Source organism: Glycine soja, chromosome 20 (genome assembly GCF_004193775.1).
Source record: "Glycine soja cultivar W05 chromosome 20, ASM419377v2, whole genome shotgun sequence".
NCBI classification, from domain to species: Eukaryota; Viridiplantae; Streptophyta; class Magnoliopsida; order Fabales; family Fabaceae; genus Glycine; species Glycine soja.
In genome coordinates, this window is record NC_041021.1 from 44,333,747 (window position 1) to 44,360,060 (window position 26,314).

General features: G+C 31.7%; 3 protein-coding genes and 1 pseudogene across 3 annotated transcripts; 2 read left to right on the forward strand and 2 right to left on the reverse strand.

Annotated features, from left to right (window-relative positions):
• Positions 1 to 362: 362 nt before the first annotated feature.
• LOC114402149 lies at positions 363 to 4,370 on the forward strand (annotated as a pseudogene).
• Positions 4,371 to 5,308: 938 nt separating this feature from the next.
• Positions 5,309 to 8,466, forward strand: LOC114401304 (50S ribosomal protein L21, chloroplastic-like). The gene is made up of 5 exons (XM_028363792.1): positions 5,309 to 5,659; positions 5,993 to 6,073; positions 7,014 to 7,115; positions 7,200 to 7,274; positions 8,152 to 8,466. The coding sequence occupies exons 1-5, from the start codon at positions 5,372 to 5,374 to the stop codon at positions 8,245 to 8,247; spliced, it is 642 nt and encodes a 213-aa protein (XP_028219593.1). The 5' UTR covers positions 5,309 to 5,371; the 3' UTR covers positions 8,248 to 8,466.
• Positions 8,467 to 9,986: 1,520 nt separating this feature from the next.
• Positions 9,987 to 13,522, reverse strand: LOC114403738 (uncharacterized membrane protein At4g09580-like). The gene is made up of 4 exons (XM_028366874.1): positions 13,038 to 13,522; positions 12,657 to 12,927; positions 12,393 to 12,563; positions 9,987 to 10,570 (listed from the first exon to the last, which is right to left on the reverse strand). Exons 1-4 carry the CDS (start codon positions 13,277 to 13,279, stop codon positions 10,439 to 10,441), a joined length of 816 nt encoding a protein of 271 aa, XP_028222675.1. The 5' UTR covers positions 13,280 to 13,522; the 3' UTR covers positions 9,987 to 10,438.
• Positions 13,523 to 18,488: 4,966 nt separating this feature from the next.
• On the reverse strand, positions 18,489 to 23,554 carry LOC114402744 (NAC domain-containing protein 30-like). The gene is made up of 4 exons (XM_028365415.1): positions 23,335 to 23,554; positions 21,834 to 22,008; positions 21,333 to 21,604; positions 18,489 to 19,449 (listed from the first exon to the last, which is right to left on the reverse strand). Exons 1-4 carry the CDS (start codon positions 23,353 to 23,355, stop codon positions 18,892 to 18,894), a joined length of 1,026 nt encoding a protein of 341 aa, XP_028221216.1. The 5' UTR covers positions 23,356 to 23,554; the 3' UTR covers positions 18,489 to 18,891.
• Between the last annotated feature and the right edge of the window lie 2,760 nt (positions 23,555 to 26,314).

Below are 26,314 nucleotides of genomic sequence, written 5' to 3' on the forward strand. Positions count from 1 at the left end.
AATCTAAAATTAATTAAACTAACTGCTAGAATGTTACAAACAATTTTCATTTTTCACGAATCCTAACAATATTATCTAAAAAGAAAGCAGTGATTAACATAGAAACTTTGGTTAATGGATCGGAGTTGAGATATAAATATAGGATTATATTTAGAGTTTATTGAATAATTTAATATATATTAAATGATGAGAAACTTGTGCGGATGAAACTACTATTCAAAGTTAGAGCAGGTTTTCCACGAGATTCAAACAAAGGACAATTAATTATAACCTTGACAATTGTAACACACCACTGAAAATGTGGCATCGTGATCGTGGCAATGAATATAGACTAGCTTACCTCCCCACACAAATATTTTTACTAGTACTAAATTTACAGATTGTTCTTGGAGCTGGAGAGAGATAAAGAAAAATGTCTTCAAGGTGCAAAAACGTGATGCCGTACGAGACCCCGAACGTGAAGGACGACTACGTTATTGGGAACAAGGTACTAGGAAAAGGGCACGTGGCGACAACGTATGTGTGCACTCACAAGGAGACAGGGAAGACGTATGCATGCAAAACGATCCCAAAGGCGAAGCTGTTGAGCCAAGAGGACTACGACAAGGTGTGGAGGGAGATTCAGGTCATGCACCATTTGTCGGAGCACCCCAACGTGGCCAGGGTGCAAGGGAGCTACGAGGACAAATTCGCGGTGCACCTTGTCATGGAGATGTGTCGTGGCGGCGAGCTTTTCTATAGGATCACTCAGAAGGGTCATTACAGCGAGAAAGAGGCCGCCATGTTGATGAAGACCATTGTTGGGGTGGTGGAGGCTTGTCACTCTCTTGGGGTTATTCATAGGGATCTCAAGCCTGAGAATTTCTTGTTTGATAGCCATTCCAAAGCTGCCACCATCAAGGTCATCGATTTCGGCTTCTCTGTCTTCTACAAGCCAGGTTCTTTTCATCCTTTCAATTCACTAATGCATGTACAAAATGTCTTTGATAAATACTATTACAAGAACAAGACATCAAGAGAAAACATAAAAAAAAAAAAGATAATTATGAATTACTTGTTCTTGAAAACATTTTATCCACCCAGACATCTTAGGGAATTGAGAATTTTAATTTGTTTAAATTCAAATAATATAAATATTATCTATAGCAATACAATATTTTATAATCAAAATAAAGTCCAAAATTGTTTTTCATTGCCAATTTATATATTTTTAGTTTTTTTTATCCGCAAATGTTAGTTTTATTAGAAATATCAATATTGAAGAATTTGAATCTGGGACCACTCCCTTCCTTCTTTTATCCCTTCACCCTTAAGCTTCTATTTTTTAATCACTAGACCAATCTTATATCTTGACTCCTGTTTTAGGTTCGTTGATTTGTCTAGCTAGCAATGTGTTCACATAGCTAGAGTCTAAAACTCTAGATTTTGTCTCTAACTAACAAGTGCTTCACATCAAAATGTTTTGTACGGGAAAAACTTTAATCATTATGAGAGAAATGTACAGCAAGTATATATTGTTTTAATATATTACAATTGACCGGATATACTTTCAACAGTGCAAAATCCAAAAAATCAAGTTCTTCGTCCACATAGCTTGTCAAGTAAGTCTGAGAGAAGTAGTTGTAAGTGTTTGCTTAACATTCTTCCAAGAGATAACTCCTTCTGCCATCATAAAAATACAGTTGAAAGTAGATTTTTGGTCGTCAAAGAAACCTGCATAATTAGAATCAAAATAACTAATGACCTGAAGTTGGTGTTACACAAAATATTCCCTTGGCCATTTAACCGTATCTATTTTGTATTTAGTATGAGTTTATGACTTACCTTGTTTCTTCTCAGGACAAACGTTTAGTGATATAGTTGGAACTTGCTACTATATGGCCCCTGAGGTTTTACGCAAGCAAACTGGACCAGAAGTGGATGTATGGAGTGCTGGTGTTATCCTATACATCTTACTGAGAGGGCACCCACCTTTCTGGGCAAGTAATGATCCTAATGTGTACTGTAATTCTCTTGGACTAACAGCTTTCATGTTTTTTTCTCTATATATTATTTAGTCATATACTTGTTATCTTCTTTGTGCCTGAGTTGCGTTCACTTTTTCTATTATCTTCAGAATCCGAATCAGCAATTTTCCAAGAGATTTTACATGGAGAGATTGATTTTGTTTCTGATCCGTGGCCAAGTATAACAGAAAGTGCTAAGGATTTGATAAAAAAAATGTTGGATAAGGACCCTGAGAAAAGAATTTCTGCTCATGAAGTCTTATGTGAGTTTCTTGAGTACTAGTTGTAACTGAACTTTCATGTGCTATTGGTGTATGCCAGCTCACTATGGTTTCATAGCTTTGTAGAAGATCTAACGCCTGCAGAGTCTTATATCATCAGGTCACCCTTGGATTGTTGATGATAGTGTTGCTCCTGACAAACCTCTGGACCCTGCTGTTTTGACACGCCTAAAGCATTTCTCAACTATGAATAAACTTCAGAAGATGGCATTACGTGTATGTTTAGTTATCATTGTATGCCTTACTGTTTTTTGTTTGATTTCAATGATGATATTGATTTTTTCTGAAGATTTATATATACAACTTGTTGAATGAGATGATCTCATAACTTTGTATGGCATAAAAGTTGCATGTGCCCTTTTTCGGAAGGGGCATCTAAATCTGGATGTCATGTCAGTTAGTTATTTATTTGAAATTATATTTAGAGAATTGCCAGTTTCTATGAATCCATTTCTTTCTTGTATTAGATCTTTCTGCTTTTGCTGGATATTTTATATTTTATTTTTTATCCTTTGTAAGATTTTTGTTCGTTCCAGTTAATGATGATTAAATCAGCTGTATGGTCTCTTCATATCAATTTTGTATAGTTTTTATGCTTAATGGATTTTTTAATTTAAAAAATTCTTCAGATCATAGCAGAAAGACTTTCAGAGGAAGAAATAGGTGGACTAAAAGAGTTATTTAAAATGATTGATGAAGACAATAGTGGGACAATCACTTTTGAGGAACTCAAGGATAGTTTGAAAAGTGTGGGCTGTGATCTCATAGAATCTGAAATTAAATTCCTTATGGAAGCGGTAGGTACATTACCATTATCGTTGGATGTAATACAAACGAAGGTGTTAAATGTTATTTCAAATAACTTCATACTACCTCTGGTCCTTTTTATAAAAAATAAAAAAAGTTATAGCCTAAATACACTATAAGTTGTTTCTTATAAAAAGGATCGGATTTTGTTATAAAAAGGATGGGATGTAGTATCATTTTTGCTTCTTTTGTGTATGTTGAATTAGGTGATCATTAATTGCCTTTCCTTGTGCACTTTGGCAGGCTGATATAGACAACAATGGAACAATAGACTATGGTGAATTTCTCGCTGCTACACTGCACTTGAATAAGATGGAAAGAGAAGAGAATTTGGTTGCTGCTTTTGCCTATTTTGATAAAGATGGTAGTGGTTACATCACCATTGAAGAGATTCAACAGGCTTGTAAAGACTTTGGCCTTGGTAATTTGCACCTGGATGAGATAATCAATGAGATTGATCAAGACAACGTAAGTTCCTGTAAATGTGTTAGCAAAATCACTTGTAGATGATGTGATTGTTGTCACCCTGCTTAGTTTAACTAGCAACTTCGTTGTTGATTCCATTTTTAGTTTAACAATAAAGTTTATGACATCACTTGAACTTATTATCTCTAAAATTAGTTAAAGTGAAATATGTTTTTACTTTCTTGATTCTTTTAAAAGTCATCCATCAAGATTAAAGACTGCATAAGAATTTCATGTTCAGAGCAACTTCTGCTATGTTTTTCAGTTCAGATTTCTACCATCTTCGTGCCTATTCTAATCTTTTAAATATTGAATGTTTTTATAGTCAAAATCAATTTTATTTTAGTTCTAAGGAATTCTGATTTCTTCCTCTGTGTTTGTTTAAGTACTTGTATTGCAAAATTCTCAACATTTTAGAGCTATTAATCTATATTACTGATTTTGGGGTAAATTTTAAATGCTATAGCAGTTTTTTCTAAATAATGGTATCTCAAGTCCTTGAGTTTTTAGAATGCTTCGTAAGTGTAAAACAGATGCAAACACTATACTATAAGGCTTTTATAATATATGAATGAAATTATCTATGAAACCTTTCTCTCTAAAGGTACTTGAGGCAATTTTTTCGTATGTTATGGGGCTTTTGGTTCTAATTTCTGTATCTTTTTCAGGATGGGAGAATAAATTATGCAGAGTTTGCAGCAATGATGAGAAAGGGTGGTCCGGATGTTGGTAGGAGCAGAAAAGACAATTACAATGCTTCATTATTGGATATGCTTGTGGAGTGAAAGACTCATCTTTATATGCTAATTGAATTTTTTTGTACGTTAGGAAACGAGATGGTAGAAGAAAAATCATAGTAGTCAAATTTTCATATGATAGTTATAATCTGTTTTAGATTGGAATTTGGAACTTTTGGGTAAAGCAGGAATTATAATCCAAAGCCCGTAGGCCTATCAAACTGATCATCGGGTTAAAAAAATAAAAGAATTAGTCTAGGCCATTTACCAAAAATATTAAATGTCTAGAATGTAAATATTATGCAAATATAGAGATCAAAATGTAAAAATATTATAAGGACAGAGAATAAAATGTAATGCACAACATATCAGTGTCACATCGACCACAATTAAAGGTGTTAATTTTTTTTAATCTTTAACTTTTTTTTAACCATAACGAGGATCAAAATGGATCCAAAGATACTTGTATAAGGATCAAAACAAATGATTTTTTTGAAGTATATTCATTAAAAGAAAATTTATATAACTATAAAGATTAAATAAATAATTAAATCATCATTAATTTTGTATAATGAAATTTATAATTGAGGGGAGAGATAGAAAGAGGCAAAAAGGACAATATTAAATAAAATGATTAATATAATAAATAAATAAATAATTGAAATCATGCAAAAAAATAAAAATAAAAGAACTATATTTTGACTCTTTCTTTCTCTAATTTTCCTTTGAAATAGAACCAGATTGTTTAAATTTTAAAAAAATTTAAATAAAACACTATTATATAAGTGTTTTTTTATAAAAAAAAAATAGATAAGATATTCTTAAAAAAAAAGTAAAAAACTGTTTTTCTTTTTTTTAAAAAAAAAAAAAACTTAAACAAACTAGCCCATTATAAGACCCCTCCGCCACAAGAAAAATGAACTAAAACAGTAAAAGGGGTACAAATAAATAAAAATGGTGAAAAGTAAAAACCTTTTTAAATTAATTTTTGGGCGATTAATAAAAGCCCCTTGCGGATAGAAAGAGAAGAGAGGATAGATAGGCCTCAGAAGAAGAAGAGAGAGGTCTCTCAACAATGGCCACTGCCACTGTTTCAATTTCAACTTTATGCGCTACTTTCGGAACCCATTGCGCCATTTCCCACAACCCAAAACCTCTATTTTCTCAACCTTTCAATCTCAATCACTTTCCTTCTAACTCTTACAAGCTCGCTTTCTCGCCTCGCTCACCTCTTTCACCCCTTCCCAAGGCCTCTGAATCCGCGGTAGCCGAAACCGAACCCGGTTCGGCCGAGCCCGAACCGGCCCAAATTTCCCCGGCCCAACCTCCCTCCTGGGAACCCGGTCTCTTCGCTGTCGTAATGGTGAGTGCTGAATTGTGAATTGTGAATAGCTTTTTCCGATGTTGGGTGTTGGATTCGGTGACCCAATGTGGAAAAGTTTCAAGCTTTGGTCTGAAATTGTTGACCCAGATGAGTTTTTTTTAGTGATTGTACATGTACTTGTAGATGTGGCACTGTGGCAGTTATTGAGTAAAATGGTTAATTTTGATTGTTTGAACTGTTGCTTGTGTTGTTCCGCTTTCAGTTTGTGGTGCTTTTTTTTTTTTTTGGTTCTGGGGTTTCTGTTAATACTATTGTCTTCTGTTTGTGTGCATCTCAACTTTCTTATGTTGCTGCTGTTGTTGTCTTGTTTAGATTGGCGGACGCCAATATATTGTTCACCCGGGGCGACATCTTACTGTTCAGAGGTTAAAAGGTGCTAATGTTAATGATAAGGTACATAGCTTGCTGTTTACTTGTTCTTAACTTCTGCCATTTTTCAACAACAATTATCAATCTTATTGTTGCTAGGTGTAATCAAGCTTATTCTTATCAATAAATAGAATGCTCCATTCTATCGTGAAATTATGTCTATAGACAAACCCTTGACCTCTCAGTCCTTCATAATGATTTTGCCTATAGTTTTTTTGTTTTGTCTTCCTCTACCTTCAATAATAGGCTACCCTTTTTTTTAGCTCATCAGCCACAGTTTTGCATCATTCTTTAAACTCATTCAATACTTGTTTCTGTGTTTTATTTTGACCATCACTGGCTAACTACCTCCACTTTCTCGCTAAACATTGCTGCTAAAATTTTCTGCCATTTGAATGTGATAGCAACTGGATAATATTTAACTGAATAGTGAATACCAGCATACTGTAGTGTTTATGTATGCACAAAGGCATGGATTACAGTATCTCACTTTTGGGGGAGTAAATACCTTATGTTGTTATTATTATTGTGGTATAATTGGTAGTTATGAGAAAACATATCTGTAACAAACTGACAATTTATCAGTCCATTCATTATGTCAAACTTTTGGCTCTCCCAGAGGACTAGATAGATGTTATAAACTTTTGGCTCATATGATGCCTGCGAAAATACAAATGCTCCATTTCCTTTTCTGAAAGATTGATTATCATGAAAATTTACCTGATTATATCTATATGTTAATAACTGAGTTCGATTAATGATCTGAAGCATGACTCCTACCTGTAATTTCAAGTTTTCCTTCACAGAAGTAATTTTTAGAAAATTTTGCCTGATCTTGGGAATGAAATCATTTACAAGTGGTTAGGGGTGACACTGGCTAAAGTGATACTATTATATGAATAACTATTGTAATTTTCAGAGCTTATTTTACTATTAGTTTAATTTTAGCTGTTGGGAACAACAGATTGCCTTACACAAGGTTTTACTGGTTGGCACTGATACATCTTGCTACATTGGGAAACCAATTGTAACAAATGCTGTAGTATACGCAACGGTGGAAGAGCAGGTACACCTCTTTCTTTTTGTTTCCTTTCTCCAGATAGGATTAAAAGAAAAAACTTCTACCTTAACCGTTTTATTTTTAATGCAGGGTCTAGACCCTAAAGTAATTGTCTTCAAATATAAAAAGAAGAAACATTATCGCAGAAACATTGGACACAGACAGGTACTAGAGCTCTGCTTTTACTTGTGCAATCAAATTATTTATCAAATATTATGAAATTAAAATGTCAGTTTTCAATGCTTGGAAGTAGTTGGGAATTACTTCAATTTATTTGAAGGGATGACTTCTCATACCTTCTAATCTATGAGGGGAGCTTGAAAATATGCGAATGCATTTTCTTTGTGTATGTGTGACTAAGGGAGTAAGGGTAAATATGTTCTTGGCCAGAAATAAGTCATTACTCATTAGTCATTACATGTTACAACAAACAGTAACACATGCATGAAATTTTTTAAATGCATTTACCTTCCTTGGTTTTTAATTTTCCTTTCTTTTATCCAGTTATTTTTGGTGAAGTAGAACTCATCCAGGGAAGAAAATAATAAACCCATGAATTGTTTTGGGTCTTTATGCTCATTGTTTCCATTAAGCTTCTATCTCTCATTGTACAACAGCAATAATGAGATTTAAACTTAGGACATGCAAACTATCCAAATTTCCACTACTAGGCATTTTTTTTATCTCTATAATAAATTCTGTTTTGCTATAGTTCATAAACTTTTCGAGAGGGAAAAAAAGGAGGGGGAGGCAAAATACTGGTGTAGTTATCCCTTTAGTGTACAATTTGGTAAAATGAGCTGTCTGAGCTTTTGAGGAATGTAGAAGGAAAATGGCAAAATTTTGTTAACATCAATTTTACTTTTTTTCATGCCTTTGGAACCATAAATTTGGGCACCATATATCTCATTCCATGGTAGTCATAATCTCACCATGCTTTTTAAGGTGGCTATAATCACATCGAGAATGGTTCAACTATAAATATGATTCTGTCCTTGTGTTTGAAATGCTTAACACTGTGTTAATTTTTAACATGTGACAGCCAAATACACGTATACGGATAAATAGCATTATGGGCTATGAAAACTACCCAAAAGTTACTATGGACGATATCAAATCAGACGAACCCGAATCATGAACATCTTGTGCACTGTGCCTATACTGTAGCTTCTTCCTCTTTAAATATGTAATCATTTGGTCATCATTAGTTTTGCTTTAATTAGAAATGTAATGTATTGTAATATTGTATTGTTGTAATCTCCCGCTTACAAACACATTGCAATTTTTCTCTCCAACTTTCTTTCACGTGCGAATTTTAACTCTTCTATAATGAGCTTGTTAGTTTAGAATTGTTGCATTTTCAGTTCTGTTGCCTTTAATAGAAGAAATACTGGAACAAATTTAATTTCAAGTATTATTTATCTTTTTTCTATTAGTTTTCAACTGATGCGGGATTATTCTAATTTAATTAATGACCTTAAATTTGAGTTTTTGACATGCAATTCTGTTATCCTATGGATGATACATCTGTTTTCTACCAGAAAAAAAACAATTATTTTTCCAAAGTGTATTAGTGGGAGAAATGGTGAAAAAAGGAAATGGAGAGCATCTTTTCTCATTAGTAGCACACTTGGATGATATTTCAATACATCTTTTGATTACTAGAAATTATTAGATTTGCCAAATTTAAGGTTTATTTTTTTTTATCAGTAAGTATCAAAAATAAATATTAGAAGATTTATAATAATTCATATTTTACTCAATTGAGTTAAATTTTCTTTCTAGTATTTAAGGCTCATTTGGATAAACATTTTGATTGAGGTTTTGTTGAATAAGTATTTATTATGTAATTATAGTAAAAATTCTCATAAAAAAAGTTTTAGTAAAAGAAAATAGTTAAAATATTTTATATAAATTTTAATTTTTTATAAGTTATCGGGTTTGATTCCTCCATTTACTGAAGTTTCCAATATTGGAGAGGATTTTTTGTCCTAAGATATTCTCATTAAAATAAGTTGAAAACAACTTGTGGACACATTATAAGTCATTTTCATAAGTTCTTTTAAGCACTTACGTAAGTGTTTGTCATTTAAGATAAATTTCATTAAACTGTAAATAAACTTTTGCAAACATAATCTTAGTCAATTTTATGTGAAATTTATTCAACATAAATAGTATATCAAAAAGAGTATAAATAATGTTTCTCAGCCAGATTTTATTAAGCAAATAGATGTAACCAATTATTTTCTCCTATATTACGACCCTAAAAAAGCATCAGGCATTTCTACCAGCTGTCCAGCTCCACTGTAACCTCATAATTGTAACATAGGCATTTTATATCAACATAAATTCTCCATCTCAAAAATTTCGACCAGCATTTTTTTTATCAATATATTATTAAAATATGTTCATCTAAAAAGATCCATTTTTTCAAGTGAGGAAGATCTCGATGCCTTTTTTTTCTTAATTTTTTTTATATAATCACATTCTAAGGAGCAATTTTTTTATAATCATGCTTTTCCATTGTAAGATGCAATTGGGTCACAAGAGATAAATGCTTCTGGCTTTATCTATGCTTAAACTTAACAACCAGTAAATGAACTTATATTAACTACTTCAATACGTTATCAATAACTTAGTGAGATTCTCATAAAATAAATGCTGATTATTGAACTTCCGTATAATCGTATAATGAAAGTAATGGAATGAAACTAAACACCAATTCTTCAAGGGCAGATTGCAATATTTGCTAATATTATATAAACATCAATCCGTTTCAACCTAAGTCGATACGCAACATTGATATGGCTTTCTGGTCCGAGTATTGGTGAATGTTGAGCATCAGATTGGACAACAGTATCAGAGTATAACTAAGTGTAATACTTGAAATTTTCTACGATAATATCTTATAATTGAATAAAGCAATACTACAAGGTAAAAAGTCAGATCCTATTTGGTGCGAAGCACATACATACAGCACCGCTAAACAATCACCACAATCTTCCTGATGACATCAAGGCCAATACATAATTTAATGCTCCAACAAAGCCTCGTAACCTTAGCTGAATTGATTGTACACCAATCAGCTAAGTCTAACCTTACTCTCTCCACACGATCAAAAAATGAAAAGGGAAACAAAAAAACTTAGGCTCCACCACAGAAAATAAAATGGAGCATATGCCACTGTTTAAGTTAATAACAATACATTCCTTTTTCATGGATATCTTTCTTAAATATTATCTTCTCTGATCCACTGTCTTCATCATCTAATTAGATCACGTAACTTGCCTTTTGACAAACTTGATTGTGCAAGCTGAGCCAGGAAACCTTCATTCATATACTCGCTTCCGCTTCAAAAGTGTTGGAGCTATGGAAACAAAACCAATGAGGAAAAGTACTGATAAGGTCTTAAAATCATATAGATCCTTAATTGACTTTAGATCCCCAAGAGCAAGGCCAGCCTGGTTAAACAACCATGGAGAGGTTAGGAGGTTAATAAAAGAAAAGCAGAAGAATCACAACTACAACAAAAGCATGGACAAACCAGCATAGAAGATATTTAGCCTCTTCATTCATAAATTAGGAATTACAAGAAACAAAAATCCATGTTGATTGACACCAAAATATGACACAACACAACAAGGTAAAAATGAGAAAAAGCATACTAACATATGATCAGCATCGACCCAGTTCAAATGAAAGGAGAACAAAATGCATATGAGCAATCAACAAGGGAACTATTCTTATAAATTCGATTACACAATCCAGCTAAATGGTGGACAACAGAAAACACATTCTAAGAAGTTGTGAAAACAGGATTTAGATGCATTTCTCAATATTGCGGTTCTCAATGGAACTAAAGAATGTACTGCAGGAATCCTCAGCAGCGCCTTATCGATGTGAACACTGCCAGTATAATCTTTCAATTCCTCAATATCCTTCAAGATAAACACTAGCTAAAGGTCTTGAAACCAAGGACAACCCCATATTCTCCTTGAGATCAGACTCTATGACATAAAAAATTCTTAGCTTAATATTGTTTCTCTTTCCACTATCTTTTGTCTACTCGTATATACACATATTTGAAACAGAATTACTTCAAAACAGTAAGTGAACTGTTCCCTTTAGAATAAAAAACATCATATCCAATTTAAACAGATCTGGATTAAAATAAAAATAAACCCAGAGGATTGTTAATGTAAAGCTAATATACTAGGAAAATATCTTAAATCCTGAGTCACACGGATCTTAAGTAGATCATCCATCCAATATATTTTGTCAGAAACATTAAAGACCCTTCATCCATCATTTCTTCTTCCTTCTTCATTTCTCTCTTAGTAAGAAGATGAGATTTCAAACTCAAGTTAAAAGTTCTAGATGCAAAAGCTCAAAGTTGTCAAAAGTCAAAACCAAGATCCTACTTAGAAGTTAGAATAACATTAAAATCATAAATAAAAATTCAATTAAAAGTGCATACGATAGATAATTTTATTTATGTATATAAATATAAGTTTTACTACCAAAAAAAGACATTTTTCTACAAAATTGTCTCAGCTATTAGTCACATGGCCCAGCCCCACCTAGCAAAGTCTAGAGTACTTGCTGACTAAATATCACCACAGAACTTGCAACCAAAAACAGATGAACAGATTGAAGTCAAATGCAACTGAGATTGAAGTCAAATGCAACTGAGTTTGCAGATAGAAGGGTTGAAGCCAAAACCGATAGGAGAGAGGTTGCAATACTGTCAGGCGAAGAGGAAAGATATTTCAGGGCAAAAACATGTTTATCTCATCCGGCTTGCCCAAATCAGAACACATCAAACCAGGTTGAGGAAAGGGATTAGTGCAACATATACTTTATTCAAACCACGTGTATGCAACTTGAGGAAAGGGATTAGTGCAACATATACTTTATTCAAACCAGGTTGCAAAATCTGACCCAGTAGGTTTTGGGACTCAAAATCACTAGGGTTTGCAAGTTTTTCCATCGATCCTAATCCAATTCAGGTGGCAATCCTGCATTGGCTTGAGCATGGAGAAGCAAGAGAAACAGTAGAATAGTGCAATCCTAGGTGCAAAATCATGATCTTCTCAACCTTGCAAAAGCCTATAGGCAACTACAACAGACTAACTAAAGTGAACAAAAACTCAAACAAAAAATAATCAAGGCACGTGTCCAATACAAACATCTAAATTAGAAAGAAAAAAAAACATCAATTTCATAGAAACCATTAAAGCAAGCATATTCTAAAATCCCAGCAAAACAGGCACAGATGCTTACTCTGACAGTAATATAAGAGGCTGGAACGAGCCCAATCAATGTCGCCGAAAAGAATATATGGAAGGGAACATCAACGATGGGAGACGCCAAATTGATGAACAGATTCGGCAATGTCGGGGTTATCCTCAGAAAAAGCATGTAATTCAGCAGCCTATCCCTACGCTTCGCAATCTGATTCAACCACCCAAAAAAACAAAATTCCACATTAACAACACCCAACAAATTCAAAATATTGACATTATAAAAGGGGGGACAAGGACAAACCTCAGCTTGGAAGAACCTTAGCTTTTCAGGCCACAACCAAGAAACCAAAGGCCTCCCAATTAACTTAGACAAAAAGAAACAGGAAGATGCACCCGCAGTGGCGTTGAAAACAACCAATAGGATTCCTCGTACAACTCCAAAAAGCGCCCCAGCCAAGAGGGACATGAAGATTGTCCCAGGAATCATGAAAGTTTGCATGAAGATGTAGGTGGAGCAGTACCCAAGAATGAACTGCGCAGGGTGGTTACTCGCATACGTCGAAAGATGTTCCCTTTAACACAAAAAATTAAATAAATAGACATTTCATATAATAATTAATTAAAGTACAATAGGAAGAACAAAAAGAGGCATGGATTATTGATTAGGGTATTAATAATATACTTGAGGAGGCGAAGATCGGAGAGGGTGCGGGGGAGTTTGAGGTTGGTGTAAGCGGCCGAGGGCATGGTGAGGTAAATGCAGAAGAGGCCGGTGGAGAACACCAAGAAAACGGCGACGGCGACGGCGAATTCCCACGTGTTCAGCGGGAACCTCTCCGATTTGGGCTTCTTCGCGGAGGACGAATCATCGTCCTCGCCCTTCTCTTCGTCCCTCGTCGCCGTCACATTCCTCGGCGCCGCCATCGTACGATCCAATCAACCAAATCTCATGGAGGATGTGGAATCAGCGTGTGGGGTTGGGTAATCGAATCGAAGAGTTCGAGGAATTGGGGTTGTTTTATTTGGTGAAAACCCTAAGATTTGGGGCGTGGATGAGAGAGAGAGAGAAGGATAGTTCTGCGAAATTTAGCTGCAATGCAATTTGGTGGAGAGAGAGAGAGAGAGCGCAAGGAGCTTTTCAACTTTGAAGAACATAACCATTAAAGAAGAAGAGTGTGATCTTTTAAATTTTATTTCTACTACTTTTTTGCCAATTTCCTAATATTTTTATAAATATGGGAAATGATAAATTATATACGGAAATTACGCAACGATATGGAATTTACAAGTTTATCAAATATTTAAATACTTCCTAATAGTAATGGAATTGATATCAATCTCCTAATAATTAATTATTTAAATAACGTTATTATTTTTATTATTGAATTTGATGATTTGGTGATTTTTTTTAATAATTCAATTAATTAATTTATAGCTACCTTATTTATAATTATAAATAATTTATTCAATTGAGACATTAGCATATTTGTCAAATAGTCAATTGATGTTAATTATAAATATTTTTTTATTAATCAACAACACTTGACACAAGCTAAATAGTTCAGATTGAATCTAATGATTCTAATGTCAATCGCTAAAAAAAACATTCTAAACAATTTTAGAAGAATATTCTCAAACTGTCTAACTGTAATTTGCTAACTACACTTTATTTATGTAATTTTTAAATTTATTCTCAAAACCATCATTTTCTGGAAACTAGATTAAGGGATGGATTAAAATTTTAATACTTTCAAAAATTACTTTTCGAAAGCATTTTATGCCTTCGAGAAACTACTTTTTGCAGGTATTATAATGCTTTCCAAAATTTATTTTCTAAAGGCAAAAAAAAAAAAGAGTTATATAGATCTGCCATTAGTGGTGAGAGACACAAAGTAGGACTCCCGAAGCCTGATGTATCAAAGTCTACTCTTAACACTTCCATCTTAACACTTCAAAAAGTAGTTTGATAAGCCAGTTTAGAGTTGGATAAGTTAGAACTTAACACTTCAAAGAGTAGTTTGATAGCATATATAACTTAACACTTCAAAAAGTAGTTTGATGGCATAAAACTTCTAACTTCACCCGTTTAGAGTTGGATAAGCCAGTAAGTCTATCCCATGAAGCCTACAACTACAAAGTTTGTCCGGCCAAATCCACATTCATAATGATCTCGATTACATAGTCTGCGAGCTTAGTGGGTTAGCCCACATTCACACACACAATTAAAAAAAAAAGGAAATTGAATTTTAAGAATCTAAAAATCAATCAATTTTTAAATCATTTTAAAAATAATTGCATATTATCTAAAAAACATTGATTAGTGCTAAGTCTATATTAGTGTCAATTGTGAATTGTCTAAGAAAGCCATTTTTAAACCATTTTAAAAACATTGGTAAAATTTAAATGCACATAAATACAGGATTTACTTCACGGAGTAACAAAACAACTAACAGTAACAGCAAGCACGCACGGGTATCGGGTATCGGGTATCGGGTATTAGGGATTTAGGGGAAGACATAGAGTCAATTTTACTAAAAACACCATTATTTTTACTAACCCACACACTTCACCATATTTTTTTTAGGCAAAATTGTAAATTTAGTCTCCCAATTTGTCTCCAATTTCGACCCTTTAAAATTATTACCAAATTTTATCCTCCTATTTTATCCAATCACGCAATCTTGGTCCCTGAGTCCAGAATTGGACGTTGACTGTTACAAAAGAATGTTGATTGTCACGTATCACGTTCCTATTGGATGATGACTGTCACATGTCATATTTTGATTGGATGTCAACTCTATGGAAGATGAAATGTATTGTTATTGTTATTGGTCAATCAGAACATGACACGTGACAGTCATCATCCAATAAGAACGTGATACGTGACAGTTAACATTCCTTTATAACAGTCAACATCCGTTTCTGGACTGAGGAACCAAGATTGCGTGATTGCATAAAATAGGAGGACAAAATTCATTAATAATTTTAAAGGGGACCAAAATCAAAATTGGAAACAATTAAAAAGACCAAAAATGTAATTTTGCTTTTTTTTAATAGTAATATTAAAAAGGCCCGTGGGACACATGACTACATCCACAAAAGCCGTAGGTTAAACGACCCAACCTAAAAAGTTTGCATTTTTAATGGACTTAAAAAAATAAGACCCATATATTGTGTGGGTTGTAGGTTTCATGGGTGGTAAGCGAGTCGAGTTCTATCTCCATTACACCTTCCCCACGGTATATCATCATTGAGTACCACTTGGTTGTCAACATCACCACCATGCTCTAGCGTTCTTGGTTGTCGATACTTGCCTAATCAAAAAAGAGATCAGGTTCATATGCTTTGCATATTCGTTAGAGGTGGAAGTGTAATGAGGGGAGGCCTAGCGTCAAGGGCAAGTACTTTATGAGAGTATCGGGAGTAGTCTCTAAGACAATCATGTTTAGGGAGTTTGTTTCATGTCTTTCTTCACAAATTCATACAACCCATGTTTTTTTATTTTGAAAAGTGTTATAACACTTTCACAAAGTAGTTTTCTGAAAGTATTATAACACTTTTGGAAAGTAATTGCTCGGAGGTATTAAAATTTTAATATTTTATAGAATTTAGTTTTTAGAAAAAGAATAATTTTGAAAATAAATAAATAAAATTACATAAGAGAAAGGCATCTAGCAATTCCTTTATTAGTTTGGTGTGGGCCGAATCTTTAAGAAGTTTGTTTGGTCCAACAGAACAAATGCTTTGGTGCAAAAATATTTAGAGCACTATAAAATGCATTTTTGTTTTCTCAACATAAATTTTTTGGTTTAGAAGGGTGCCAACGAAGATCGAATCTAAATCTTCACACATCTAAACTATTTTTTCTTAAACATATATATATATATATATATATATATATATATATATATATGTTTAAGAAAATTTATCTATAATCAAAATGAAAATTACTTCAATTTTATTTATAACAAGACTCTAAAGATCATGCTATAATTTTTTATTTTAAATCATGATATGTTTTAGAGTGATCAATAATTACAATTTTTTTTATTAATTGTATTTAATTATTAATACTCTTACACTTTATCCTAATATTCTTATAAATAAATTATTTTTTCACATATATGACCCGTCTTTTTTATCTGATTAAGCTTTAAAAAATTTCAACTTAACTTTCATTAGAAAAATAAAGTCTCATCATGACTTTTTTTTATTATTATTACAAGCTAGTCATGTCTATTTTATTATAAAGCCTATAAAAAGACTGATAGGCCTAGCTACTAGCTAGTAAACCCGGTAATCTAATTTTTTTTTTTTATGTAATATATATATATATATATATATATATATATATATATTGATTTAAATAATTTTTTAAAAGTCTAAATCTATCCATTTTAGTAAACAAGCTAGGCCATACCAAAACCTTGTATAGACTAGATAGTAAACCCTTGGTAGGTTACCTAATATATTTTTAGCCCTAACCAATGCCATGAAATTAATTTGAATATTTGATCTTAATCATAAGAGGAAATTTTGTAGTTATATTATAAAATATTCCTCCATTTCAGATCACAGCCCATATTTTTTTGGTGATGCCCCTTCATAACTGAACAAAATTGTTTATTTATCTATATACTAAAATAGTATCCTCATGAAAATAACTTGTATTATTGAATTTTCATTAACATATTGTAGTAAAAATATAAGGAACTTATTTTTTAAAAATTACCAAAATAAATTTCCTAAAAAATAAAAAAATAAAATGTAAATTAAAACATAATCAAATAAAATAATTGAAATATAGAAAACTGAAGGTTACGTAATGTATATAGTGTGTATATGAGAAAAAACACAGTTAATTAAAGCAATTTATTTAATTTAAAGTTAAATTTCATTTTGATATTTTTTAGTGACGAATTTAATTTTGATATGTTATCAAAGCAAAATACTGTTAATTAATTATAAAAAAATTTGGATATAATTTTTCCAGTAATTATTATCAAAATCAACAGTTTTCAGATTTATACAATTTATGATTGGATTGACACGATAATACAAAATATTTTTGCACTCTTAATAATATGCTCTAATTAAATCCTTCATTTTTTGTGTTTTTAATTTTAATTTTAATTTTTCATAATTTAATTTTTTAAGTTTTAGCTTCTATAATTTTTTAAATTTTTTAAACTTTCATTATTTGTACATAAAAAATTGATACTATATGTGATATTATATATAATTATTTTTGTTTCTCACTCATTTTTTATTTACTTTTTTTTTGTATAAACACATGTAAAAAATACACTTTAAATTAAAGGAATAATATTTTCTCTAATACAATACTAAGAGGGGAAGGCTACTATGACGTTGAGTAAAATCTTAATAGCATCTCCCTTTTACGTCTCTCTTTAATTAACACATTGACAAAAAAATATAACAACTAAGAAGAAAGAGAATGTTATTTTTAATGATGTATTATCTTTTAATTAGAGTAACAGAAAAAGGTTCGAATTTGAAAAATAGGGAACAAATAATTTCAACCCCTCTAATACAAGATATAATCAAATGGTCTTTTATTAATTTAATAAAAAAATTTAATAGTTATAAATTAAAAACTTTACACGATTAATCAATAACAAATTATCGTTACTATAAATCTTTTAAGAAAATTATTATAAAATTAATAAATTTATTATACACGATAATTTAGAATTAAATGAATATATAAAATATTTTAAACTTATTTTTTCTAATAAAAGAGTAATGTTTTTCGTTAAAAAGTTTCACAATATTTTTTACATGTACTTTTTTTATATAAAACAAGTAACTTATGTTCTTCCATATCACTCATTTTAGCTCATATTTTTCTCTTTTTTTATCACTCTCAATATTGTGAAAGTTTGAAGGTATTGTTAAACCAACATTACTTTTAGAAAAATTCATCGCAATCACAATTAATAGTCCTCGTACTTAATGTTTCGAGCATTATGCCCTTGAAGTAATAAAGTAATTGTGGCCTCATATATGTCCTTTTATTCCTTCTAATTGAGAGAAGAGAAAAGAATGAAGATAAACTGGAAACTCCCTCCCCTCATGTAATAGACATGTATTGATGAATAACACACAATGCTGTCACAAAATACAGATGATTACGTATAATTGATTAAAGCAAAGAAAAGCCACACTATGCATGCAATAAAGAGAATGTACATTTATAAGTGACATAACCAAGGTAGGACAGTAAAAATCTAAACTTATAGTACCCAAAAAAAAAAGGCTTATGATCTTCTGAACTCTAAACAAAGGAAGAGATTCACTCTTCAAGCGAATCTCCTTTATCACGAAAAAAATATATATAATATCATCATCACCTAAAAAGCTTGTTGGTTCAATCTCCCAGCAACTTCTAAATTAGCTAACTTATGGTAAGATAAATGGAAAACTATGATATAATGAATATTATATATCCATCATCTTACTTAGACTTTATTCATTAATTTGGCTATGGATTATGGGTTGGTGACACAAGTTAATTATGAATCAGGGAAGCATCCTAGGATATGACTAGCTTGATCATGGTTATGGGGCATCACCAAGGGCAAGTTTGGATGTGAAAAATAAGCTGCATTATCACTCAATTGTGACCCAAACAAGTTGTCGAAGCTCTTCCAATCGATGCCTTGTGCACTGCTATTGCTTCTTTCATCACTGCAATACTCCTCATTTGTTAGGCCATTGTGTTGTTGTTGGTTACATTCTTTGATTGCCAAACTTGCAGTGGGACTATCTAGCTGTGGAAGCTCAAGGAGTTGTTTGTCCATAATGATAGCAGTTTGGTTTGATATAATATTATTCAAGTGTTGCTGATTATCCGAGTTGAAGGAGTGACTAAAACTTGTACCTTCAACAGGGTGAGGCACATTATTTGTTTCATTCAAAATGTCGGCAATTGATAAGGGTCTTGCATAGCTTTGAATTTGATCTCTGAAAAAGTGTTGTTGTTGACTACTAGTGCTGCACCATGGGTCAAAACCTTGCCTGTGACTTGGACTAGGTTTTCGAAATGCTCGGCACACAACCCATCCTTCTTCCTGCAATAGGAATAATTTACTACCAACTTCAGCTACCTTTAATTTCTCATGATACTGAGATGAGATATGTTCTTCTGTATTATCATTTGGGCCTTGTTAATTGGTATCTTAGCATATTAATTAAAAAATTAAAATAAAAAATATTTATTATAAAAATTATAAGGAAACGTTTAAAAATATCATTAATAATATAATTTTAATAAATAATTTTAATAAATAATTTCTTCTTTTAATTGTCTTATTATTATGAACATATATGATATAAAGAAGCACAAGCGAGTCGAAATTTACGTTTGCCACTTTGAGCTCTATGAAAGGCAAAGTACTTTTGGAGAAAGTGGAGGATATCTTTTCATTACATGTTTGAAATTTTGTTGTATGTTACGATTGCTAAAGATGCATTCTATATATGCTACCTCTTAAACTAATAAGATTTTTTTAACTATCCAAAATTTTATACCCTACCTCTATACTCATATATGTACTCATGGACAGAAAGAGAGCAAAATAATAATAATTAAAAGTATAATGTAGAAGTTGGAGTGTGAAAAAACATTTTTATTTTAATTATCATGTATTACTGAAACTATCTTTTTATTACTTTGTATCATAGGAGTAGAGGTGAAGTACAAAAGCAACTCTTGTTGTAATAATTAATTAGCTACCAAGTTTTCCAAATTTAAGAAATGTGCTATATATGCTAATGGATATATACGTACGTGTTACGTATTGAACGCATAAGCATATGATGATCCTCAATTTTATATATTTTTATAATTAAATTCTTAAATCATGTGACCTATTCATTTTTTCCAACGTTAAATAGCTTTTATTAAGATATGTTATTAAATTAAAAAAATATTATCACATCGTTGTTTGATTTGAAATTTCCATATCAATAATATAAGAAATTTGATACTGTTGTCATAAAAAAGTTATAAATCAGCATGCTTTTATCACTATAGTTAAAGGGAAATGTTTAAATCGTGCAATTACAATAATGATTATAAGAAAATTAAATTTAAAATATTTATTAAAAAAGTGTTAATTATTTCAAAATATAAAAATTATTTAATACTAGTTTAAAGTAACTACAAAAAGAATTTAATATAATATATTAAAATACTTTTTGTTGACAGCATAATATATTAAATACTATATACTTTAACTGGTTTTATAATACTCATTAAAAAATCATTTAAAATTGAAATTCTGAAATCCAAAAAAATAAAAGACAAAACCGAAGTATTTATATAAAATTTCTCTCAAAAAAACAATTCTATATATAGATAATCTAATAACCATTTGGTTTGAAATTATGACAGGAAAGAAATATGTGTATAAAAGAGAAAAGAAAAGAGACAGGATTTTACGATAATAAAAAACGTCAGTAACATTCTCTTTTATATATAGTTTTTCCAATAAACCGTTTATTATTGAACTAAGTTCACGAGTCTTATTTAATAAAGGTTCAAATCCATATTATTTAATATGAAGAGTTTTAAATAGAAATAAAAAATTGTGGGAAAAAATGTGTTCAAAAGTGCGATACCATTAATGATGGCGCAATTTGAAAAAGAGAGTGTGTATGATTGAAAATGAAGAGTATGAAACAGGAAAAAAAAACTGTTTGGAGTGGTTTAAGAATAATTTTGACTTTTATTTTTCGATCAAAATGACATGTTTGCCTTCCCCTTAACTTACGTAATGCATAATAACAAAAAAAAAAAAAAAACCTTACGTAATGCATACGAATACATAATATTAAACAGATTATTGGAAACAACCATTGAATTATACTTTGCATTGCTACTAGCATATATAATTAAATAACTTCAATTGAAAATGGTTGATATGATTCAAGAGAGAAGAAATTAACTTGCCTGGGGAGGGCCATGTTCAGAGGTTTGATGCCTATATTCATGCATAATCCAGTCTGTTTTCCTTCCATTAGGGGCACGTCCCTTGTAGAAAACCAAGGTCTTCCTCATTCCTATGATTCTATTTTTGGACATCACAGCCTTGTCTCTTCCCGTTGCCTTCCAGAATCCAGCAGCAGTGGCCCTGTTAGTTCTTGTCCCTGTTGGATACTTCTTATCTTTATGGCTGAAAAAGTACCACTCATTCTGCTGCTCATATCCTAGCTTGCACCTATCTGCATATTTTCAAGCACAAAAACTTGTCACTATAATGTCATGCATGATATGTCTTGCTCCATAAGGTTACGATATGGGTATAATTAACTGATGAAGCTTATCAAATTTCTAAAGTTGACTTTTGTTTTGAATTATATTATAATTACTTAAAGATTATTATTAGGCCCCTTTAAGAGAACATATTAGTGTCTAGCTAGATAATTGCATTGTGATAACTAATATATATACCTTGTATGTCCCAAGGTTCCATTTTGTAGAGATCAATCTCAACAATAACATCTAGATCGATTTTTAGCGAGTTTATCTTCCTCTTGAGGTAATACCCCACAAGCTCCTCTTCTGTGGGATGAAATCTAAATCCAGGAGGCACACATGATTCCATATCAATTGATGATGATCTCTCCTGAAAGAAGCAAAGGAAAACGAGTCATTATGTAAGATCCATTAATTGACCATTTATGTATGTTAGTTTTAATTTGAATGTGCATACATAAAAGTTTAGGTTATTCTCTTTTACGTGCATCAAGAGAAAAAATAATAACAATAATAATAATTATCAAACATATAAATATGATACTCAAATTCTTTTGGCCAAGGGCTAACGGCGGTAAGGGCAGCATTGGAAGATAAGGAAAAAAATTCAATGGCCATTGGCTACGCGTTGCTCGCGTTGCTCTTCGTCAAAGTCATAATAGGTTACAAGCTTATACTAGCTAGCTCTAAAAAAACTCTAGGGGATGAGATATTTAGAAGTAATGATGATGATGATGTATAACTTTGTTATTGGACCCAACAATTGTGAAGCATGTGCAATGACAAAATTGGCAGACCATGTGTGGAGCCCACCATTAGTAAAACAAATTAACTAACAAGATAGGCCTATGATTAATCCTAAGAAGCTCTTTTTGATGCCTTTATTTGCATGACATGAAGTTGGCAAAAGTATATTGAACACAAAAGTTGGCCGAAAAGCTTGACTTTGCTGTCACAAGCATGTCACATTTCTTTGAGTGCAGTGCACTCTCAACGCCTGCTGGTGGTGGAGAAAGACCTGCCCTGTCGTGATCACAATTCACGACCACCAGGCACACACATGTAGCCACCCTGATACAGATAAATCTCCACTCATCAGCTTAAGCCAATTTTCAGAATTTTATTCCAAGGATACCATCGATCACTAGTTCACTACCCATGGTTTTGTTAAACCTTGACATGACCAAACCAACCCTAACTAGCTAGCTAATACTAATAGACTTAATATTTAATTTTCTCTTGGTAATGGGGGGAACTACTTCATTGATGGTTTGAAAATTTTCAAATTAATCATATCATTCTCTCTTTCTACTGTTAAGATCATGATACACACGGGTTCTCAGTTGACAAAAACCAAAACATATCAGACTTGGATTAGTACATATGCCATTCATTTTTGTTCAGAAAACTAACAAATGTGAAAGAAAAGCAAGCTATAGAGATCCATTTAACATTTTCAAGCTTGTAGATAGGCATGGGTTTAATATAATAAGACATCATCAGAAGCTGTAGTTCCCCTTTCTTGTAAAAAAATTAAAAAGGCTGCATATAGTTCCCTTGAGAAAAACCATCCAAAAGATTATTACCAAATGGATTCAAGGGTGTTTCAGACTTCTCTTGACATGCTGTAATTGGGAAAAGAAAAAAAATAAATAACCGTTACATTATGGACACTACAAATACATAGAATACTCACAGGAATTGGGGCTAATGTCATCTTCTTCTTGAGTTTGCTAGCTACAAGCACTGAAAATAAGATTAAGGGAATTAAAATCGAGAGAGAGAGAGAGAGAGAGAGAGACTTAGAGAGAGATGTGTTAGAGTAAGGTGAAGGTGAATGTTTGTTTAAAGAGTGGTAGGAGAGTTATATATATGTATTTGCAAGAGCATGGTATCAAGAGACATCAGAGAATGTTGTACAGAAAAGAAGCAGAAGAATAATATATTATAAATATATACATATATAGTAACATATTGTAGATGAGGTTATTGATTGCGCGTGGGGTGGCAGATAGATGGAAAGGTCTTTGTTTGGACGGCGTGACACCGAGTTTTCACGCCACCCCCCCTTCCACCGCTATATTGTACCCTAAGCCTTTTCAATTCCACCACTTTAAACAACAATGCTAGCTACTGTGTACAGTGCTCAGTTATTTTTAACCATACAGTATATTACCATGGTTTTAAATCGTGGTGGTCTGTAACTATAATTGTGACCACAATATTAATGGATGTTGACATTCCACAATCGTATCATGACTATAATGCAAAGATTTATTTTTTCACATTTATTCGTAATGTAAAGATTTATTTTTCACCATAATGCAATTCTGATCGCAATTTAAAATCATGTATATTACTGTTTATATTATTATATGTAATGGGTCGTATAGTTTTTATAAACTTGAATTATATACTTGGCTAATATGAATCGATCGATTGCTAGATCAGAGGGTCTCTCACTAATTAACAAACTAATTAACACCAATAGAGTGTGTTACATGTATGTCACATTCTCCTCCTCTTCGAGCCTTCACAAGTGAGGTTTCACAATTGTCTGTTTGGTGCGCCGTCCCTCTACATTTGGCACCATTGCTTTTTTGACATGTGGAAGCTGTGTCAGACTCCTAAGCTGTCCATATCAACATGTTAATCATTTGTGTCATGTGACTTTAGTGTTTTTATATGCATACCATAAGACCTCCACCAAAGTTTATCCGATTATAGTTTAGCGCGGGTGTGGTTTTGGTTTTTGCATTCTATGCATCAAGTCATCAACACCTCCACCATAATTCATCTTCTGTTCTATGTAATTAACTATTATCCGATAATCAAACAATTGGATCGATAGAACACTATGTCCAATCCATAAAACATTATATACATGAAATAAAAGCAAATTACACTAACTTTTGTGAGATTCCGTTAAGTTTTTGTTGATATCTCCTGCATTAACTTTGCTTCATTGTTTGAAAAACAATTACACTGCTGTTACTCAAAACATATTACACTATGTACTCTTATAAGATATTGAGGTAAATCTAAGAAGTGCAATCTCAATATTTAAGAAGCAGAATGTGTAATTTGCTCTAGAATAACTTATAGATGCCTTGTATTGTCATCTAATTAAAAACATTTATGTATATTAAAATTATTGATTTTTATAATAATTATTTTTAAAATTATATATATAAAATTGACTTTTGATTAACTAATAGTGTATTTTTAATTTTTTACACTCAAGTTATTAATTAAACTCATATACATATACGTACATGAATTATTTTAAAACTTCATAAATTATTACTGCTAGCAGAGTAATTATTAGTATATTACTATATATAAATATTAACATAATATAAATTAATAATTATAAATGATTTTCAATTTAATTCTTTTCATGGATTTGCAGTCTACACAGGACAAAGAAACAAACTTGGCTGTTCAAGTTAGAAGACCTCCCGTTTTTCTCTTAACGAAGTTCCAGCTAAATGACTTGATTATTGAGAAAGAATACACTTTTATATATTATCCCTTGCTAAAGTAAGAGTAACTGATAACAGGTTTCTTTGAGAACAATGCACTCTTTTGGTATATTATAAAAAAGTAATGAAGTATATATTAATATGTTGATCAAAAAGGCAATTTTGGGATTTGTATTATATGTGGGTATATATAATAAATACACAGGATTAAGTTTATTTGTTTTATACATACATATAAAGCCTAGATAAGCTGGGATTACCAACCATTGTACTTTTCAAGGGTTTGTTGTCTTATTCAGAGTAGACCCATTAATTTAATAAATAAATATGCTGCAAATCTAGTACATAAATTCCATTTATTATATATATGAAAGAGTAGTGACCAAAAGCCGAAAGCTTGTATAGAAAGCTTACTGTTGCCATATTATTATACCCTGAGGGTACCCTTTACACCTACTGAATACAACCTTCTAGGGACTCTGTTGGCAGAACAGCAATATTTAACGAGCAACTTGTCACCTATAAATTAAATAATTAATGGTTTAATGCTGACGTTGACGTCATTTTGTCCCAACCCTTGCTTAGATATACTTTTTTTATGCCCTCACTATGCACTTTTTATTAATACTCTACTGAAACTTTTATCTGTTTCAAACCTCATTCAACCTCAATTCACAAATTTTATTCAGTAACGTTAGAGTGCATTGAACTTCGTGTGAACACAATCCAGACATGGTGTCTATATCTAGTTTTTCAGTTAATTAGGGAGAGTTTATCAATTTTGGTTGAATTTAAACCTTGTAGTCTTGTTTATTGATTTTGTTTTAATTTGTTTTGTAGTGGTATTTGGTGTATGGCAATTTGTTTCCTGTCTATCTAATGGAAACCTACTAAAAGCTATACCAAATCGATTTAGACGATATGTAAGTATATGTATATGCTCCAAGTATTATTCTAGCTATCAAATATACTAAAACAAATTGCGTTGCTAGAAATATAGTCAAAATTTAATTAATTAAAAATTCAACTACATTATTTAAGTGTATATATAGTTACGGGATGAGAAAAAATTATGAAAATCAATTATTCCCCAAAAGTCACCAAACTTATTAGTGTATAAAAATGATTTTGTACAATTAAATGGCCTAATTAACTTCTCTCGTCCCTTTATAATAAGATTAAAAAAAAGTG

What these genes read in the sequence shown, in the direction of transcription:
- LOC114403738 (XM_028366874.1), bottom strand. Translation starts at nt 13,279, where the DNA reads ATGGCGGCGCCGAGGAATGTGACGGCGACGAGGGACGAAGAGAAGGGC. An exon ending in TAAGGTTCTTCCAAGCTGAG is followed by an intron (nt 12,564 to 12,656) that starts GTTTGTCCTTGT and finishes TGGTTGAATCAG; the next exon opens with ATTGCGAAGCGTAGGGATAG. An exon ending in CCTCTTATATTACTGTCAGA is followed by an intron (nt 10,571 to 12,392) that starts GTAAGCATCTGT and finishes TTGTTTAACCAG; the next exon opens with GCTGGCCTTGCTCTTGGGGA.
- LOC114401304 (XM_028363792.1), top strand. Translation starts at nt 5,372, where the DNA reads ATGGCCACTGCCACTGTTTCAATTTCAACTTTATGCGCTACTTTCGGA. An exon ending in GTGCTAATGTTAATGATAAG is followed by an intron (nt 6,074 to 7,013) that starts GTACATAGCTTG and finishes TGGGAACAACAG; the next exon opens with ATTGCCTTACACAAGGTTTT. An exon ending in GAAACATTGGACACAGACAG is followed by an intron (nt 7,275 to 8,151) that starts GTACTAGAGCTC and finishes AACATGTGACAG; the next exon opens with CCAAATACACGTATACGGAT.
- LOC114402744 (XM_028365415.1), bottom strand. Translation starts at nt 23,355, where the DNA reads ATGACATTAGCCCCAATTCCT. An exon ending in TGACATTAGCCCCAATTCCT is followed by an intron (nt 22,009 to 23,334) that starts GTGAGTATTCTA and finishes TGCTTCTTTCAG; the next exon opens with GAGAGATCATCATCAATTGA. An exon ending in GGAACCTTGGGACATACAAG is followed by an intron (nt 21,605 to 21,833) that starts GTATATATATTA and finishes GAAAATATGCAG; the next exon opens with ATAGGTGCAAGCTAGGATAT.